At 35.0% G+C, this 21,701-nt stretch overlaps 1 protein-coding gene across 1 annotated transcript in view; it reads left to right on the forward strand.

Moving 5' to 3' along the window:
* The window catches only part of DPYD (dihydropyrimidine dehydrogenase), an 813,917-nt gene that overhangs the window by 210,803 nt on the left and 581,413 nt on the right, over positions 1-21,701 (forward strand). The window contains exon 5 of the mRNA XM_061183827.1: positions 7,085-7,246. Within this exon, the coding sequence (XP_061039810.1) occupies positions 7,085-7,246 (162 nt within the window). The remainder of the gene's footprint in view (positions 1-7,084; positions 7,247-21,701) is intronic.

The following is a 21,701-nucleotide window of genomic DNA, read 5'->3' on the forward strand; positions in this document are numbered from 1 at the left end:
GTTCCCCTCCCAGACAGAACGGGGTTAAAGGAGCAGCTGATTCGGGGGCTCCGGCTCAGTCAGGCCGGGGGGAGGGAGCGGTACGGAGGAGGCGGGGCGAGCCTGCGGCGGCAGAAGCCGACGTGACGTTGCAGCAGCCTGAGGCGCGCCGTGCGCTCTCCTGGGGAAGTTGTCCCCGGATTACGGGAGCCTGGCCATGGCGGGCTGCACAGGCTCCCGGGAGGGGCGGTGTGGAGAATGACCTGTGCTCGCCCACAGGCTGTTTGGTGGCGGCAGCAGCAGCCTTAGCGTCTCATGCCCGTCTCTGGGGTCCGCGCTGATAGCCGCGGCTCGCGCCCGTCTCTGGAGTTCGTTTAAGTGGCGCTCTGAATCCCCTCTCCCTGCACGCCGCGAAACAAAGAGGCAAGAAAAAGTCTCCTGCCTCTTCGGCAGCTGCAGACTTTTTTTCGTGCACCCTCCCGGCTAGTTGTGGTGCGCTAGACCCTTCAGGCTGTGTTCACGCAGCCAACCCCAGTTCTCTCCCTGGGATCCGACCGAAGCCCGCGCCTCAGCTCCCAGCCCCCGCCCGCCCCGGCGGGTGAGCAGACAAGCCTCTCGGGCTGGTGAGTGCTGCTCGGCGCCGAGCCTCTGTGCGGGAATCTCTCCGTTTTTCCCTCTGCGTCCCTGTTGCTGTGGGATCCGCGCTGATAGCCGCGGCTCGCGCCCGTCTCTGGAGCTCGTTTAGGCGGCGCTCTGAATCCCCTCTCATTGCGTGCCGCGAAACAAAGAGGCAAGAAAAATTCTCTTGCCTCTTTGGCAGCTGCAGTCTTTTTCCCGGACTCCCTCCCGGCTAGCACCGAAGCCCGAGCCCCAGCTCCCAGCCCCCGCCCGCCCCGGCGGCTGAGCAGACAAGCCTCTCGGGCTGGTGAGTGCTGGTCGGCACCGCTCCTCTGTGCGGGAATCTCCGCTTTGCCCTCCGCACCAATGTGGCTGCGCTCTCCTCCGTGGCTCCGAAGCTTCCCCCCTCTGCTACCCGCAGTCTCTGCCCACGAAGGGGCTTCCTAGTGTGTGGAAACCTTTCCTCCTTCACAGCTCCCTCCCACTGGTGCAGGTCCCGTCCCTATTCTTTTGTCTCTGTTATTTCTTTTTTCTTTTGCCCTACCCAAGTACGTGGGGATTTTCTTGCCTTTTGGGAGGTCTGACGTCTTCTGCCAGCGTTCAGTGGGTGTTCTGTAGGAGCAGTTCCACGTGTAGATGTATTTCTCATGTATCTGTGGGGAGGAAGGTGATCTCCGCGTCTTACTCTTCCGCCATCTTGCCCCCCCCATCGAATGCCACCAATTTTAAAACTGATTCTAAACCTTAGCCTGAAATGACTTCTTACTCCGATAACAAATCATTTTGATATCAGGGAATGTAAATTTGGCTTTAAAAAAAATTGTCATGGTGATTTTTTAACTTAAGAAACATTCAATAATTCTTATTAATTTAAAAAAATTTTATAGCCTCCTATAATTTTATTTTGATGCAAGGGTTACACTTGGAGTTATGAGAGTGCTGAAGAATTACTAGACAGTTTTATTGTCAATGATAGGCTGTGATAGATCAGGCCCTAGTAAGTTTGACAGTAGTAGCATATCGTGAGCCATAAGTGTAATTTTAAATGTTTTATTTGTTGCATTTAAAAAAATATGTATCTCTTTCTCTTCTTCTGTCATTTTTTTATGTGCAGTCTTGAAACTAATTTGGGGCTCATAAAACAATCAGTATTCTTGTGGAAAGATCCTTAGGTGTTTAAGTAGATTATATTCTTTCTGCATTTTTTTTTTCCTCAAATATCCTTAAAAGTTATCTGCAATTGACATTTTTTGCTATGATACTCTTTTTATATTATAAAAACTTCTAATTATGCAATAGGATTTTTTAGTCAGTGAGTCAGTAAATATTTGTTAATCAATCATGTCAGATGTTCCTGATGTGTCAAGTAAGATGAGGAAAGAATACTGACAATGACTTTGAGATTTTCTCAGCAGTAATTAACTGCTTGCTTAATTGCAGGTGCTGAGTTAGTGGATCAGTGGATTTAAGTAGGAACTAAAGAAGTTTGCTTAGGAATAGACCAATTAATTTTAAGTTCGTAACTGTTCATTATGAACAGTTTGTTTAATGTTTACCACTATTAGGCAAAATTATCCAAAACCAGACCAACGACCAATGAGATAAGTCTGTATTTGTTTACCATTATCATACTAAAGCATTTTGTAAGTAAATACAAGGTGACACCTAAGTATTATTTAATTTTTAGGAAAAAGAACTATTAATTTGTAACATTAATTAAAATTTTAGACTGCAAATTTACATCTTTACTTTTAGATTTGTGTACAGTAGAGATGCAAATTATTTCCATTCAATAGAAAGTATAACTCCAAAAGTTATGTTTTATTGCCTATTAGGATATTGTCCAGTTTTGCATCTAATTTAGCAGTCTTATTCAAATATCCCTTTATTAAAAAATTTTATTTTCTACAAGAATGATTTTTTTATTGCCTTACACATTGCCTATATAATTCCCAGTCCTGTAAGTGTACTTTTTAAAATAACAGCTTTATTGAGATATAATTCATATCCCATACAATTTGCCAATGTCAAGTGCACAATTCAGTGATGGTGAATAAATTTGCAGAGTTACAATCGTTACCACAATCAAATTGAGCATATTTTTATCATCCCAAAATGAAACTGTATACCCATTAGCAGCTGTTTTCCATTTCTTTTCAGACCCCCAGTCATAGGCAATTATCAATCTGCTTTGTCTCTTTAGTTTTGCGTATTCTACATATTTTCTATAAATGGAATCATATAATATGTAGTGTTTTGTGAGTGGCTTCTTTCACTTAGCATAATATTTTCAAGGTTCAGCCATGTCGTAGCATTTATCATTACTTCATTACTTTTTATTGCCAAATAACGTCGATTATATGGATATACATTTTTTTTTAGCCTTTCGTCAGTTGATGGCCAGTTGAGTTGTTTTCATTTTAGCCATTAGGAATAGTACTTCTATGGACATTAGTGTACAAAGTTTTGCATAGATATATGTTATGAATTTTCTTGGGTGTACACCGAAGAGTGAAATTGCTGAATCTCATGGTAACTTTACTTTTAAAACTTATGAGGAACTGCCAAACTATTTTTTAAAGCAGCTACATCATTTTACAATCCCATCAGTAGCTTATGAGAGTTCCAATTTCTTCACATCCTTGCCAACACTTTTCATTGTATGTCTTTTCAACTATAGCCCACTAAGCAGGTGAAAAGTGATATTTCATTGTCATTTTGACTAGCATTTCTCTGATAGATGATGTTGAGCATCATTTCTTATGCTTGTTGGCCATTTGTATGTTTTGGAGAAATGTTTATACTAATACTTTGCTCGTTTTAATTGGCTGTTTGTTTGTTATTAGTGAGTTGTAGATATTCTTGACATATTCAAGATGCAAATTTCTTATTATATATGGTTTTCTCCTGTTCTGGTTTTCTTTTAACTTTTCTGATGGCGTCCTTTTAATTTTGATGAAATCCAATTTATCTGTATTTTTGCTGTTGCTTGTGCATTGTTGTCATATCTAAAAACCATTGCCTAATCCAAGGTCATGAAGATTTGCTCCTATGTTGTCTTCTAAGAGTTTTATATATTTAGCTCTAAAATTTATATCTATCATCCATTTTTAGTTAACTTTTATGTACGGTGTAAGGTAGAGATTCAACTTAATTCTTTTGCATGTGGAATTTGGTTATTACGGTATCACTTGTTGAAGAGAATGTTCTTTACCTATTGAATTGTCTTGGAACCCTTTTAAAAATCAGTTGAATATATTGCGTTGGCCAAAAAGTCATTCGGGTTCCAAGTGTACTGAAGAAACATTTACATGTGTCAGATGTGACTGTTGGTTTCTAAGAAGACAAATACTCCATTGAGCAATACTCCATTGTATACTATATCTTCTTTATCCATTCATCCGTCGATGGACATCTGGGTTGCCTCCACATCCCGGCTTTTGTAAATAATGCTTCTATGAACATGGGGTGCATGTAACCCTTCGAATTAATGTTTTCGTTTTCTTCAGATATATGCCCAGGAGTGGAATGGCTGAACCACATGGTAGTTCTATTTTTGGTTTTTTGAGGAACCTCCATACTGTTTTCCACAGTGGCTACACCAGTTAACTTTCCCACCAACAGGGCACAATGATTTCCTTTTCCCAGACAGAGGTTTGAGGGCCTGAAATAAGGTGGTAAGCACAGAAATGGAGTGGAGAGACAGATCTGAGAATAAGAGAAATATTGTTAAACCACCATGAATGCTGTTAAAACCATGCATTTAGATCTATTTTAAAAAGTTTTACTCAGTTATGGAATGTCAGTTTGATTCTTTTTTAACAGATTACAATATTCTAATTATATTTTTATTGTTTCATCTATTTTGTGTGTCTTTTTAGACTGAATTTTTATTAAAATTAATTTAAAGTTTTCATCTGCTAACTTTACTTTCTGGATCACCTGTGGGTCTGCTTCATTTATTTATTTGTTTTTCTGATTATTAGGGATTTAATTCTGTCTTTTCTTATGCCTAGAAATTTTTTATTTAGTGCTGGACATCTTATATAAAATGATTGGTGTTAAAACTTAAATAAAGACCTGGTAAAGTGCTAGGAATGTAGTAAAGAGTCAGTAAATAGTAAAGATGATTGTTGTTGTTTATTATCATCAGTATTTTATATAGGAATTTGTATTTATGATTGAAGTTAGTTATGGAAGCAATGTATGTGTTTTCAAAGACCTTCAAAAGTACTTTAAACAAAAGCCAAAAGAAAAATAAATGCATTTGTTTCATATTGTTAAATATATTCTGCCATCTCTTTTTTAAAAAGTATTTTTAGAGCATTTTTATATTATTAAAAAATTGTGAAGTTGGTACAGAGAATTTCCATACAAAGTTTCACCTACTATTAACATCTAACACTGTATAGCACATTTATTACAATTAATGAAACATTATTAATATATTATTATTAGCTAAGTTTATAGTTTCTTCAGATTTCCTTTGTTTTCACCTCATGCCCTTTTTCTGATCCAGGATCCTGTCCAAAATAACAGATTACATTTAGTTGTCACATCTCCTTAGGGACCTCTTGACTGTTACAGTTTCTCAAAATTTTCCTTATTTTCGACAAAATACTTGACAGCTTTGAGGAATACTGGTCAGGCCCAATATTTTAATTTGAATTAGAGGAAAACTTGCTTCTGAAATATTCAACTTATTATTTATTATTTAGTAAATGATGATGTAGTCGTATAACTTATGAACAAGTCGGGTTCCAAAAAAAATTTTTTTTTTAACATCTTTATTGGAGTATAATTGCTTTACAACGTTGTGTTAGTTTCTGCTGTATAACAAAGTGAATCAGCTATATGCATAGGTATATCCCCATATCCCCTCCCTCTTGCGTCTCCCTCCCACCCTCCTTATCCCACCCCTCTAGGTGGTCACAAAGCACCGAACTGATCTCCCTGTGCTATGCAGCTGCTTCCCACTAGCTATCTATTTACATTTGGTAGCGTATATATGTCAATGTTACTCTCTCACTTGGTCGCAGCTTACCCTTCCCCCTCCCCGTGTCCTCAAGTCCATTCTCTACGTCTGTGTCTTTATTCCTGTCCTGCCCCAAGGTTCCTCAGAACAATTTTTTATTTTTTTAGATTCCATATATATGTGTTAGCATACAGTATTTGTTTTTCTCTTTCTGACTTCACTCTGTATGACAGACTCTAGGTCCATCCACCTCACTACAAATAACTCAATTTCGTTTCTTTTTCTGGCTAAGTAATTAATATTCCATTGTATACATGTGCCACATCTTCTTTATCCATTCATCTGTCGATGGACACTTACGTTGATTCCATGTCCTGGTTATTGTAAATAGTGCTGCAATGAACATTGTGGTACATGACTCATGGTTTTCTCAGGGTATATACCCAGTGGTGGGATTGCTGGGTCATATGGCAGTTCTCTTTTTAGTCCAAGAATTCTTTTTTTTAAGATTAAAAAATATATATATTTATTTATTTATTTATTTATGGCTGCATTGGGTCTTCATTGCTGCCCACAGGCTTTCTCTAGTTGCGGCGAGTGGGGGCTACTCTTTGTTGTGGTGCGTGGGTTTCTCATTGTGGTGGCTTCTCTTGTTGCAGAGCACGGGCTCTAGGCGCATGGACTTCAGTTGTTGTGGCTCGTGGGCTCTAGAGCGCAGGCTCAGTAGTTGTGGCGCATGGGCTTAGTTGTTCCATGGCATGTGGGATCTTCCCGGACCAGGGATCGAACCCGTGTCCCCTGCATTGGCAGGCGGATTCTTAACCACTGTGCCACCAGGGAAGTCCCCAAAAATTCTTAATGAAATGTAAAGGATTCTAAGCTAATCTGTAATAGTCAAATGTGTGGAAGGGAGCGATTAGGGATGAACTTGTTAAGGTTTAGGCCTGTATAATGAGTTTCATCTGCATATTTGGTTAATAGGATGTTACTGAAGGAGGATACTCAACACAGAGTGTCACAGTACATAGTATCCATGGACAGGCCAGATGAAATGAAGGGCAATAGAGCCCTGGTTGCTTTTAATTTAGTTAAATGGAGGATAACCTGGATAACCTGAGCATAATCTTTTTTTTTTTTCTTAAGGTTTAGATTTTAAGCTTGTTCAAGCAATCTACCCAACTAATCTTTGTTAAAACTGAAAAGATATTTATAGCAGGATAGAGTTAGATGCCTTGTGAAAGAAAAATAGTTACAGAACACTCATATTTTAAATTTTGACTACCAAAATTAATTATTCATTTATTAATATGATGTATATTGAATACTCCTATATATTACTTTGCTAATAATTGCTTTATAGCTCCTGATGGTAAACAGTATTATAACCTCTGCATCTTATACATATCTTGATTTTCAATCCAGTAATCTAATAGAAAAAAAATAGGTCATAATTTGAATGTTTAAAAGGTACATTGTTACATAAGAAAATTTTATTTTATTTTATTTTTGCAGAACTATTATGGAGCTGCTAAGATGATTTTTTCTGATAACCCACTTGGTCTGACCTGTGGAATGGTATGTCCAACTTCTGATCTTTGTGTAGGTGGATGCAATTTATATGCCACTGAAGAGGGACCAATTAATATTGGTGGATTGCAACAGTTTGCTACTGAGGTATGTAAGATGTATACATTGTTCCCCTTCCCCCAAAGCACGAAAATCTTAAAATAACTTTAATTCTTGATGCTTTATTGATATCCAATATTTTTAGTGTGATATACAGGTAAAGTGTAAGTGTTTTGTGCCATAAACAGTATTTTTATTCAACAACTTGGCTTCAAAAATGGAACTTTCTAAAACCATATGTCAAATTAATTGTAATCCCAGGTTATTAAAATACTTTCACTGAAAATTATATAAAGTGGAGGATCTGAAAATGGGATATATTCATTAACTTTACATTGGAGTGTGGCTAGGAGCCCCCATTATGAAAAGACTATCTTGCTTAACTGATTCTTTTTCCTGAAACTGTCTTTAATCTTTACAGCTTGAAATAATGCATCAGTATTCTTCTGTAATATTTTCTGAGTAATAGAGGTTGTAGAATTATCAAACACCCTGAAACTGAATAATATTCTTTAACATTAGCTTTTGTGAATTTATGGATTAAAAGCAGGTGTGTTATTTGGATGCAAATTTATAATGAAGTAATATGAAAACATTTTGTCCCTATTTATCCTGTAAGTTTGCACCATGTTTTTCTCTTTTATGAATCCTTTTTAAATGACTTTGATTCTCTGGGACATCTTATTCTCTCTGGGGTCTCCTTTTTGGAGTCAACTACCAGGTCAATTCCCTTGTATCATTTAAATGACCAGCTTATATGGAGGTTCCAGTAAAATTTTGTAATCCTTGGTGTCCAGTTGGCTAGAATACCAAATTAAATGCCTGTCAACACTAGATTTTTAATGACTTCCCTGTCTGATTTTGTCAACTTAAACGCAATATTTTCTTTCTTTTTAGGACTCTTCCCATAGTATCCCTCAAGCTTAAATCTCACTTTGCTTTTAGTAATAAATCAGGGTTATTCCCTTCCTGCTTTCTGACAGGTTAATTCTAAGGAAGGCCTCCTGGGAATGAGAAAATAGAAACAATTTGAGGTTGTGAGTTGTTGCAATAAATTCTTGGATTTAATTTCTTTTCCTACCAAATTCAAAATTGCATTAGGCTTACCTGACCAGTGCAAGGTATGATCTTTACAACCTGAGAAAATCCTTAGTTGATGGAGAAGATTCACTTGAATTCTTCCACATTTTTCTTTGGGGACTCATTGCCTCTTCATTAAAACAGGGCAAGCTTGCAAGGATGTAGTAAGTAAAAGGTCACACAATATGTATACGAACTAAGACTGCATTTCAAAACAAGATGAGTTAAAATAATATTGTTAGTTTGTCAGTGACCTGGCAACAGAGAGGGAGAAGGCGAAAGGGGGAGAGCGATAAGGAAAGGGGAGGGGGAGAGAGAGAGAGAGAGAGAGAGAGCGCGGGAGAGAGGAAACAGAGAGAGGGAGAGAAAGGGAAACACCATTCCTCTGAGAACTCTCACTTGGTTTTAATGAGGTTACTACCACTGCTTTCCAAAGCAGTCTATTTATTTAAGACATAGCATAGATTAGAATGGCATTAAGTGCATTTTAAGTGACCCATGGAATTTAGATAGGAATGTATCTTCTTATTACGTTCCATTTTTACTTTGTATTACTGTGGCTTCGAATATATCTATCAAATCATAAATAAAAATATCCCAGTGGAACTATATAGAAAAGCTTTCCATTCTTTTTGTTTTATTATTTTTTAAGTTGACTACTTAGGGCAAGTTATTTTAGAGATTTCTGTCAAAGGGTTGTTTACTTAAATATACCCAACTGTCAAAGTTGTGAAGGTAAGCAGAAACAGACTCACAGATATAGAAAACAAACTTGTGGTTACCAAAGGGAAGAGGGAATGGGGTGGACAAATTAGGGGTATGGAATTAACAGATACAAACTACTATGTATAAAATAGATAAGCAGCAAGGATATACTATATAGCAAAGGGAATTATACTCATTATCTTGTAATAACCTAAAATGGAGTATAATCTGCAAAATACTGAATCACTATGCTGTACACCTGAAACTAACACTAAATCAACTATACTTCAATTAAAAAAATAAGCAAAATACAATGAACTGATTGACTTCCAGTGAAAAGAAAAAGTATAAATATTTTAAATAATATTAAAATAAAAATATTAAATTATTAAATTATAAATAACGGTATGCAAAATACTATTATTCTTTCAAACTACTAAACTATTGACATGAATACTTAAGTCAAAGTGGAACATGATGCAAATAATTTCATGTTTTGGTTGTTTGATAAAACAATGATTGATTTTTGACCTTTAAAGAAATATAAATCTATTTTTCAGCCAAATGAAGCAAAGGTTAGGAAAGCAAAGTAAAATAGTATGATATTTTTCAAAATTGTTTTTCCTATAACTTATAAGTGATTTTTAAAATATCAACTCTGTAGTCTGCCATTATCATTTAAATCCATACCTTACACCTTTCCATTTGAACATGGGCATATGATTTGGAGGGACTGTGGTAGAAAAGGAATAAATCACACAAAGGGTAGCATGAGGAGAATCAGGAGACCAGCTACTCAGCTACTTTCTTTTTGACCTGTATTGTCAATCCTTTGCTGTCCTCACATCTGCGGTGACCTTGCTTCATACACTTTTGTGTGCTTGTGGGACAAACAGGCTACAGGGTGATTCCAAATCTCTCGTGGAGGCAGTTTTTCCTAGTTCAGTTAGGTATAATAATAGTGCTTCAATAAAACAATTTTGGAAATAATAGTTTGCTGTGGATTTTCATATCAATTTCATCAGGGTCTTAAAAACTTCTCTACACAAATGTAACACTTGAAAATTTTATTTTAAAATGTGTTTGATCATTTAGTTAAATTTTTAAGAAATCATATATTTATCACATTTAATAAACCAACTACACTCTCATTACCTCTCAAATTTAACTAATGAATTGTTGCAAAAGGATAATGAAATGAGAATGCATCTTTCTACTCATTTCTAAAGTTTGAAAAACAACTGTAAGTAGATAATTAGCTGCATGTCAAATCACTTCCCTTCTACTGATGTTAAAGAGTTTTAGAGACAATTTAGAAAAATTAAAATTGAAAGTCCAAGGTTCTAAAGTTTGACTCTAAATCTTAAAGTGAATGAGGTTCAGAGGATTAGTACTTAAGATTGCTGCCTCAATTATGAATTTTTAGGAATACATTAGATTATGAAATTGGTATCTAAAAACAGTATCTGTTTTTCCCAGTAAATGTTTTATGAGATTATTTTAATGCCCATTAAATATACTGTTTTGTGTGGCATATACTTCTTGACACTGTACTTTTAGTTTACTTTTCATATTTTCAGTTAAGAATGGAACTGACAAATGGAATTCCAGACTAGATCAGGTGACTCACTGAGAACAGAATTACTCTTTAGATTTTTCTCTAATTGTATCTCTCAGCAGGTTTTTTATATCACCTCTCATTTGTAATACCCAGTTCTTAGCCCACCATCATATACTATTTATATACCATCATATACTATTTGTATTTATTTCTATGTTTTATTGAGTAGGCACAGTTGAAATCAAATTGACCAGTGCTTATAATATAATAAAAAAATACACTGATATGGTTCAAACAGCCAGGTATTATGAGGCTATATTAAGTAACCTAGTAAAATTACTTAAATGACATCAATATTTGTATTTTGTTAAATGCTACAATAAATACTTTAAAGAATTGTGAATGAAGAAGGAACATGATTACTTGAGTTAGTGATTATTTTAATAGGACAAATATTATTTCTACCATATCTTCATCTTGAACATGGAGTCACTGAAAGCCTTAAACTTTTGCCTTCTACAGGTATATCAGAGGAGAATACAGACACACATACACTAATAAATAATAGAGTATTGCATGTCCTCTTTCAAATAATGTTTTTTTGTGATGCATCCCATCTATCAAATAGATAAGTAGAGATGAATAAAAAATTTAGGCGCAGTCCTCATATTAAAATCAATTATTAAGAAAAAGTGCATAAACTGAAATGTGAGATTGGATATACTCTGTGTGTTATGTTGATTGCTTTATAAATCAGTTAATAAAACAAATGACCGAGATACTTTGGAGAGTGAATGAGAACACTATTGATAATTAATTTAGGGCAACAGAAACAAACCAGGACTATACCAGGAAAACTGGCTTGTATGAACACCCAGTGTATTAAGCTCCCACTAGGTAAGGATTCAGTTAATCAAACAAACATTGATTGAACATTGATTAGAATTAAGTGTTGTTGTAGGCTGCTTCTACATACTACCTGTCCTGAGAAACATTGTAGTTTCTCAGGAAATAATACAAACCAACAATGAAATTTCATAACAAACTTAATAAGGCATATACATTTACATTAGCATCCCTGGACCAATAATCCAATCTTCATTAATTTTTTGTTGTTGTTGTTAAATTGTTTGAGGTTTTTCTTGTTTCTTGAGGTAGGCTTGTATAGCTATAAACTTCCCTCTTAGACTGCTTTTGCTGCATCCCATAGGTTTTGGATTGTCGTGTTTTCATTGTCATTTGTCTCTAGGTATTTTTTGATTTCCTCTTTGATTTCTTCAGTGATCTCTTGGTTATTTAGTAACGTTTAGCCTCCATGTGTTTGTGTTTTTTACGTTTTTTCCCCTGTAATTGATTTCTAATCTCATAGCGTTGTGGTCAGAAAAGATTCTTGATATGATTTCAATTTTCTTAAATTTACTGAGGCTTGATTTGTGACCCAAGATATGATCTATCCTGGAGAATGTTCCATGAGCACTTGAGAAGAAAGTGTTATCTGCTGTTTTTGGATGGAATGTCCTATAAATATCAATTAAATCTACCTGGTCTGTGGTGTCATTTAAAGCTTCTGTTTCCTTATTTATTTTCATTTTGGATGATCTGTCCATTGGTGTAAGTGAGGTGTTAAAGTCCCACACTATTATTGTGTTACTGTCGATTTCCTCTTTTATAGCTGTTAGCAGTTGCCTTATGTATTGAGGTGCTCCTATGTTGGGTGCATATATATTTATAATTGTTATATCTTCTTCTTGGATTGATCCCTTGATCATTATGTAGTGTCCTTCCTTGTCTCTTGTAACATTCTTTATTTTAAAGTCAATTTTATCTGATATGAGTATTGCTACTCCAGCTTTCTTTTGATTTCCATTTGCATGGAATATCTTTTTCCATTCCCTCACTTTCAGTCTGTATGTGTCCCTAGGTCGGAAGTGGGTCTCTTGTAGGCAGCACATATATGGGTCTTGTTTTTGTATCCATTCAGCAAGCCTGTGTCTTTTGGTTGGAGCATTTAATCCATTCACATTTAAGGTAATTATCGATATGTATGTTCCTATGACCATTTTCTTAATTGTTTTGGGTTTGTTTTTGTCGGTCCTTTTCTTCTCTTGTGTTTCCCACTTAGAGAAGTTCCTTTAGCATTTGTTGTAGAGCTGGTTTGGTGGTGCTGAATTCTCTTAGCTTTTGCTTGTCTGTAAAGCTTTTGATGTCTCCATTGAATCTGAATGAGATCCTTGCCGGGTAGAGTAATCTTGGTTGTAGGTTATTCCCTTTCATCACTTTAAGTATATCATGCCACTTCCTTCTGGCTTGTAGAGTTTCTGCTGAGAAATCAGCTGTTAACCTTATGGGAGTTCCCTTGTATGTTATTTGTCATTTTTCCCTTGCTGCTTTCAATAATTTTTCTTTGTCTTTAATTTTTGCCAATTTGATTACTATGTGTCTCGGCGTGTTTCTCCTTGGGTTTATCCTGTATGGGACTCTCTGCACTTCCTGGACTTGGGTGGCTATTTCCTTTCCCATGTTAGGGAAGTTTTCGACTATAATCTCTTCAAATATTTTCTCTGGTCCTTTCTCTCTCTCTTCTCCTTCTGGGACCCCTATAATGCGAATGTTGTTAGGTTTAATGTTGTCCCAGAGGTTTCTTAGGCTGTCTTTATTTCTTTTCATTCTTTTTTCTTTAGTCTGTTCCGCGGCAGTGAATTCCACCATTCTGTCTTCCAGGTCACTTATCCATTCTTCTGCCTCAGTTATTCTGCTATTGATTCCTTCTAGTGTGGTTTTCATTTCAGTTATTGTATTGTTCATCTCTGTTTGTTTGTTCTTTAATTCTTCTAGGTCTTTGTTAAACATTTCTTGCATCTTCTTGATCTTCGCCTCCATTCTTTTTCTGAGGTCCTGGATCATCTTCACTATCATTATTCTGAATTCTTTTTCTGGAAGGTTGCCTATCTCCACTTCATTTAGTTGTTTTCTGGGGTTTTATCTTGTTCCTTCATCTGGTACTTAGCCCTCTGCCTTTTCATCTTTTCTGTCTTTCTGTGAATATGGCTTTTGTTCCACAGGCTGCAGGATTGTAGTTCTTCTTGTGTCTGCTGTCTCCCCTCTCTAATCTTCATTAATTTTTGATATTTGGTTTTGGAGGTGATTAGACCTTAGTACAAAGGATAGGATCAGGTAGGGGGAAAATGTAGCATCATAATACTCCATACTTGCATAGCACTTCAATGCTTTTTTATAATATCTCACTTTAAAATGTTGAAAAACAACCATTAAGACATGTAAACTAGCCAATGTTTTTCCCATTTTGGGCATGAGGAAACCAAGGATCAAAATGATTAGAAAATCATAGTTTGTTAAACAAACTCCTTTAGCCCTGGACAATGTTAGGTACTTTACTTAGAACTTGACTGATACTCAAAATAACCCTCTAGGTAAATGTTATCACCCTCATTTTTTTGTATGAGTAACAAGAGGCTTACACAAGTTCACATGTAATAAAGGGCAGATCCAGAGTACAAGGCATCTAATTCCCATTATTTCACAAGCTGTCACTTGTCCCGCCTAATGTTATAAGTCATTGATACAAAGCCAATGTAAACTTGGGTTTTCTGACTGCAAGCTCACAGTGTTACACCTTGTTGACTCAGCCACAAATACCTCAGTCACTGTACCTTACAATTCACAAAATGAGGTCGCTGTACCTCATTTTCTGTTAGATGTGAAGCAACTATATTAAAATAGGTTGTGTAAGACCAACACATATGGCTTAGTCATTTTCTTTATTTATATATGTTACCAGTAAGCATTTTTTTTTCTTTTCTTCTTGCCATTGAAGGATTATTATACAGCCAGTATTCAGGTTTCATGGAGCCTGAGATGATAAACTTTGGGCTCCTTCTTTGAAGAATTACACAAAAGTACTGCTACAAATTTAAATGCAGGGCCTTGGAAGGGACCCATGAAATTGAGAGCCCTGAAGTTTAAGCTTTTATCTAAAGTTTTATATTAATTAGGAAGACCTAAGCCTGATTTTGTGATAACTGGTCTATAAATACATTTAAGAATGAGTCTAACACATTTATGATACAGTTTGGCAAACTGGTCAATAAGATCTGCTAGTTCATGTGTATAATCTAAGATATATTACCATGATAATGGGTAATAACCAATATTTATGGATAATAACCAATATTTATGGCTAATGCCTTTTGCAGTTCATCTATAAATAGAATATGGATTAGCGAATAGTTGTTAGATTTGATGACACCTCACACTTGCCTTATTGTCCCAAACTTGTATCATCTTTGAATAAAATTTCTCCATACTACTCCTATTTGAAAACAGTGTTATCAATAGTTTGTGAATTAGAAAAGAAAAAAAGTATTTCTGAGAGAAATAAGACGTACATGAAAGATATGCATTAAAGAGTAATAAAATCAATAGTTTGTATCAATAAAATCAAGAGGGCTGCTCTTGGGGATGCAAACACAAGTAATGTCTGTACAGGCTTCATTTGTGTCTCTCCTTTTGGTCTTAATGCAATGATTAATAGAAAGGAATAATGTCTTGATAAAGATTTCAGTAAGTATTTGCCATTCTTTTCCAAAAATCTTTAGAAATCTATTAAACATACTTAGTGCGGGGTTGGGGGGTGAGATGAATTGGGAGATTGGGATTGACATATATACACTCTTGATACTATGTATAAAATAGATAACTAATGAGAACCTACTATATAGGACAGGAACTCTACGCAGTGCTCTGTGGTGACTTAAATGGGAAGGAAATCCAAAAAAGAGGGGGTATATGTATACATATAGCTGATTCACTTTGCTGTACAGTAGAAACTAACACAACATTGGAAAGCAACTATACTCCAATAAAAATTTAAAAAAAATACTCAGTGCTGGCACAATGATGAATAATTAAACTGCAGGATGGCTAAATTGTTAGATGATTTTTGTCACATTTTAGTTTGTCTTAAAACTATATATTAGTATCTGGAGTTTTAACACATAACAATATGTTCAGAGATTTGGGGCAATAACATTGAAATTTACCGAAATCACATGGTTTTTAAGATTATTTGCTATTAATGTTTTTTGAATTTGTTTTTTATAAGTTCAAATAGATATACTCTTGCGGGCACGTTGCAGTGTAGAAGGATGGACTTTCATTCGTTTGAATCTTAACAACTTAAAAATATGTATTTTTTTCGCAAATATATTTGATGAGTAGTAGTATAAAGTAGTACAAAGCAGTAATAGTGTATCAGCATGAATCACTTGTAAGAGCCATTATGCTGGGAGTTAAAATTTAAATACCCGTTTGCTCCAAAGTGTAATGATAAATGAAATATAATAAGCACACAAGAAAAGTTAATAGCTGAACTAAAAAGGAAGATAAATACCTTTTGGGGCCAGAAATGGTATAGAAATATTCAACAGTAAACAGGGGACTTGGGCTACTGTCTGCTAGGCTCTGCATAAGCAAACAATCAGGGGCTGCTGGGGAGTTTGACTGGTGTGGGATAATAAGTACCAAAAACATTATGCATCGTAGAGGACTGGATTTACCTACCCCTGGTAGAAAGTGTTAAAAAAAATAGGTGCAGGGCTAGGGCTTATATGAAGCTACAAAGAGAAGCAATGAGAGCTGTGCCCCAGTGTTTTGGGCATGTGCCTAGTGGCCCAGTAACTTCTTCTGTGTTATCTCTAAATATCACCTGGGGACTAGAGCCCTGGGCTTCCAGTTAGAGACCTGGTTCTGCAGTGGGGTAGAGGGAGAGGAGTGATGCTGGGTGGAGACCATCACGTACTGTACATAAGAAGCAAGAGGGTAAGTGCAAAGACAGAAAACTTTCTCTCAGAATAAGTCGAACAAAAAGTCCAAAGCCACATTAAAAAAGCTAATGCTGCCAGTGATAATCAAAAGACTCAACCTATAGATGATTTTATCCTAATGAAACCAAATACTACCATAATCAGGCCTTTAAAATAAATAGACAGAAAATAATATCCATAAAAATAAGGTAAAATTATGAAAAAAACCAATGAATTTGGTATGAAAAATAGTTGATTGGAAATATTCACTGTAGTAAAAATACCAGTAAAAAGTTAAATTTAGAAATGGAATAGAAAGACATTGGTGAAGAGCAGCCTTAAGGCAGTTATGGTAGAGAAATTTCCAAAAGAAAGGAAAGATGTAAGCCCCTCTATTAGACACACGATTATAATATTGTGAAATACCAAAGATCTCAAAAGAAGCAGCTTCCAGAAAAAGAAAAAAAAGATTACTTTAAAACCAAACAACATTTAGACTGACCCCAGACTTTTCGTCAGCATCCATAGATGTTAGAAGCCAAGAACACTTTTTTTAAAGGACTAAGATAAAGAACTGTATTTCTCCCTTAACAATACAAGCATGAGTAAAGGTATTTTAAGCATTTAAAATCTAAGGTGACTTATTACTCACCTTGTTATAAGAACTGCTAAAAGTTATTCTTCAGCATGACTGAGACAAACTTGGAATGAGAGGGAGATGTAAGAAATGATGGTGAGCAAATAAACCAGAAAAATATGGTGGTAAATAAAATTAACTATTGACTTTAAGGTAATGATAACAACTCATTTTGGGGTGTTAAAAAAGATAGAGATAAAATTTTATATAAAATTGACAAGGAAGATGTTGAGGTGGGTGTGGTAGAGCACAATTAAGGGTGCTAAGGGCCTTTAGTGTTGGGAGGAAAGAGATACTTGATATCTCTCTTCAATGTTTTAAAAACATTGAAATATCTCTGTTAAAAATTAAAAGGTAATCACAAAAAATATAGAAATACCACCTGTAACTTCTAAGAAATCATAGAATCAAAGAGGGGTGGGTGGGTAGAAAACTTAATCCAGTGAGAGACAGGAAAGGAAAAATAAAAAACGAGAGAGAGAAGCAAATACAAAATATGGTAAACAGGAAACACAGAGCAGATAGTAGAAATACATACAAATATATAATTAATCATAATAACTTACATTTATTAAGTTTACTTATTAAAACATAAGTGACTTTATTATGGATTAAAAATAAATACTCCAAACAGCTATATGATGTTTAGAAGAGAAAGACCTTGTCAGATAACTTGAAAATAAGGTGGTTGAAAAAAGAAATACCTTGCAGATAGTAACCAAAAAAAGTTAACGTAGTGATATTCACATGTAACAAAAATGGAATTTTAGGGAAAGTGTACTAATAAAAATAAAGAGAAAAACAATTAATGAAAAGAAGAATAAATGTCTTAAAAATATAAAATTCATAAATTTATGTATACATTACAATATGGCCTTACTCAAAATTTGTAAGATTTTTTTGAATAAAGTTTATTAGATTGATTTAATAAATCCAGAAAGGTTCCTGTACCCAACTAATATAGGGTGAGTGCATATAGATATATATGTGTGTGTATATATATGTATATATTGTTTCCAAATAAATACATACAGACTGCATTTTTCTGTAACACAACTAAATTAGAAATCAAAAATAAAAATGTTGTCAAAATGAAGGCAATAGCAACAAATTTAAAACACACATTTGTAAATAGCTCATGGGTTAAAGAGGTTATCATAATAGAAATTATAAAATATTTAGACCTGAATGACACAATTTCCATTGACAACCTGTAAAATGTAGCCGAAGCCATTTTTACATGAAAATTTATTGTGTTAAGTGTGTATAATAGAAGAGATAAGGATTATATATAAGTAAGCAGGTTTCATTTCAAGAAGCTAGAGAGAGAGGAAACAGGTGGAGGAGGGATGTGTTGGTGGTAAATGTGGAAAAAGTAGAAGAAAGGAACTGAAAATAATAGAAAAATAATGAAATAGAAAATGAGAACAAAAATAATGATGATCTACAAAGAAAACCTGGCTCTTTGAAAATAGTTTAGTAAATGATTATCTGGCATATCACATAACAACCAGTACATTTCAATTATGGCTGCCTTCTAGTTACTGTTCTTTTATTATTTTATTGATCTGCTTATAAGTAGTTACCCATTACTGCTGTTTCTAGAAAAATCATATTAAAAATCAGCTGAAGCTGATAGGACGGGGGAATGATCGCTCCAGTCTACCATGTCTCCATCACTCTCTGTTGCCTCCCTGCTCTCCTTTTGTCCCCAGAAAGCTGTAGCATGGATTGCCTGACCCACGGCAGCTTTATTTTCCAACTCCAGCATTGAACACATATTTGAGTGACTAACTATGTACTAAGCAGTGTCTGGGTGCTAAGGATACAGTGATGAACAACATAGGAATGATACTAGCCCTCAGGGAGCTTATTGCCTAGTGAGAAAGACAATAAAGCAAGCAAACTACAATGAAGTGCGGAGAGGGGGCAGTCAGACAATACTGTGGGAGCCAGTAGCTAGGAACCCTAACAGATAGTCTAGCAGGGAGGGGAAGCTGAGTTGAGAAAGTGAAATTTAAACCGAATCCTGAAAGATGTTCATCAAGTGTGGTAAAGTCGGGAGTGGGTGAGAATTCAAGGCACAGAGAACAGCATGAGCAAATTCTGAAGGCAAATGAGTGCTTGCACTGATTAGTTTGAACCTACATATGATTTTGGATCAGTAAAGTTGCTCATAACCAAAGTACACACACCTATGTTTTCTAATTGTATTTTGTCAACTTAACTATTTAATTCAGTTGTAGCCTTAAATCACAAATAGAACATATAGTTTAATCATAATAAAAATATGAACTATAATGTAGAATAATAAGTTAGGAATCAGTTCTGCTGTCTATAAAATGAGCAATCATACGTAACTTTAAAGATTTTTAGGGCTGGAGATATAAATGTTAAGCACCTACGAGAGTGCCTTATAAAGAGAAAGCATTAATCCCGGGAGGTTATCATCATTGATTTATTCAATCTTCACAATAAATTTTTGAAGTAATTATTACTCTCTTAATTTTAGAGCTGACATTTAGAGAGGTGAAATCCTCTCCACAATAACATGTGTCATTTTTTTAAGATTTGGCTAAGGCGTTATCTTTCTTCCCTTCTGGGATAACATTTCTTTCTCACCAGCTCCAACAGCACCATGTATAAAAATGAACCCTACACATGGACAGATTGCATTGTAATAATTTTTCTATATTTAAGACATATGAGTACCCTGTAACCCAGGGAACTACTTACTGGAAGGTCTGTGTTTGTCTTATTCATACTAGTATCTAGTGCATAGAGGGCACATAAAGATATTTACCAAATTAAGGTGGAAATTTAATGGAACAGAATATTCTGATTTCAAATTACACAGTATTTTTACCATGCCAGCGATGTCTCACAATAACGTCTATTTTAATAATAAGAAAATAATGAAACAACATTTTTTAAGAATCACTAATGCATTAATAATTTTGATAACTAAAAATTTGCCATAACATGAAGTTTTCCTTATTTCTGATGTGTTTGAAACACAGTTCCCACTTTTGGTGTCCCTCGTTTAATTGTGGTGAAGAAACTGTCAGACAGCCCAGGAATATTTCTTTTCAAAGGATGAGTGCAGTGAATAGTATGTACTCAGTACTTCCTTTGACTTCTTTCACAAAAGGAAGCAAGTTACAAAGAAAATTACATAGAAGCATCTCCTAGAAGGCATGTAATTTGAGGTAACTTACTTTTGGATGCACAAATAACAATCTCTCTCCATTTAAGCATTCAAAAGGTAACCAGACTGTCATATTGCTAATTAATTAACTCAGAGAAACTGAAACCAGCAAAATGAAAACCAATGTATTATTTTTATTAAGGTTCCTCTTAGACCTACACTGATGAAATAGTATCTCTTTAGAAATGACCAGAAATTATGTTTTATTCTATAATAAAATCAAGTTAAATACTTGCAAAAATATAAAAGTCTTATGGGATATGTTGAATACAACTCACCTTTTACAATATATCCTTCAACTAGTGGAGATATTCTGAAATATCCAAGAAAACTTTGTCATGATTCCCCTATAGTTTATAGTTGCTATTGCTTGGTTAATAAGAACAAGTAGAGTAATTGAGGAAGAAATATAGCTACCAAATATTTGTGTTTATATTCATTAAGTACCATTTTAGAAAGTAAGAAAGATTTAAATGAGAAAAAGGATACTCTCAAATTAGAATTGGTAAATATCTTTGCATTTACCATGTTATGTCCTTTTCCATTTAGAGAGCACTGCATAATTGTTAGAAAATTATACTGTTTCTGTCTTCAGAACATGAGGAGGCTTGGGGGAAAATTACATGGCCCCTCTCTGTGTCTCAGTCTTTCCATTTTTAAAATCAGGATAATTTCTCCCTTGCCTCAAAATAATATGAAAATTATGGGGAAAATGCTAGTAAAGTCAATATGGAGTGATGAAAGAAATGCACTTTCCAGATGAGTGAAAAGTCAGAAATCACAGGGCGATTATACAAGGAAATCTATTTAAAATGTTCCTCAAGATTATTCACTTACAAATAACCTATAAATAACCATCCTTTTGTATCACTGAGGAAGAACTGCGTGTGTTACTCATTTGTTGAAACCGATCACTGGAGTTCAGGAATTTTGAAATTCATCAAAATCTTGCTGGATGCCTACTATGTGGTACAATTCTACTATGCCCTGGCATTCATTACAGATGGGAAGAGAAACCCTCAGATTAGGTTTACATGTATTAACTCATTTAATCCTCATATTAGCCCTATGAGATAGATATTATTCACCCCACTTTACAGTTTGAGGAGACTGAAGCATGGAGATGTGAAAGCACTTATTCAATACTGTACACCGTGAGAATGATGGAGGTCACGACTCAACCCCAAGAGCATAATTTTAAAGCCAGACCTCTAAACATGTTGCTTTTGTGATGAAGTCTACAAAATTTCATCCAAATATTCAGTTCATCAGAAAAACTACCAAGGTTGATGCACCCTACTATAAAACTAAGGGGGAAAATCCAGTGCAATAATAATTTACAAATAACAGAATAAAACATTGACCCATCTTCAGTTTATGAGTCCATTTTTGCTCACCTGTTCAAATTACTGTTAAGTACATTTATTTAGTTTTCAATTTTAAATTTGAATTTTTTTCTTTTCTAAAATTTCTTTTATTTTTTTTAAACA

The sequence above is a fragment of the Eubalaena glacialis genome, chromosome 3, assembly GCF_028564815.1.
Source record: "Eubalaena glacialis isolate mEubGla1 chromosome 3, mEubGla1.1.hap2.+ XY, whole genome shotgun sequence".
Lineage (NCBI taxonomy): Eukaryota > Metazoa > Chordata > Mammalia > Artiodactyla > Balaenidae > Eubalaena > Eubalaena glacialis.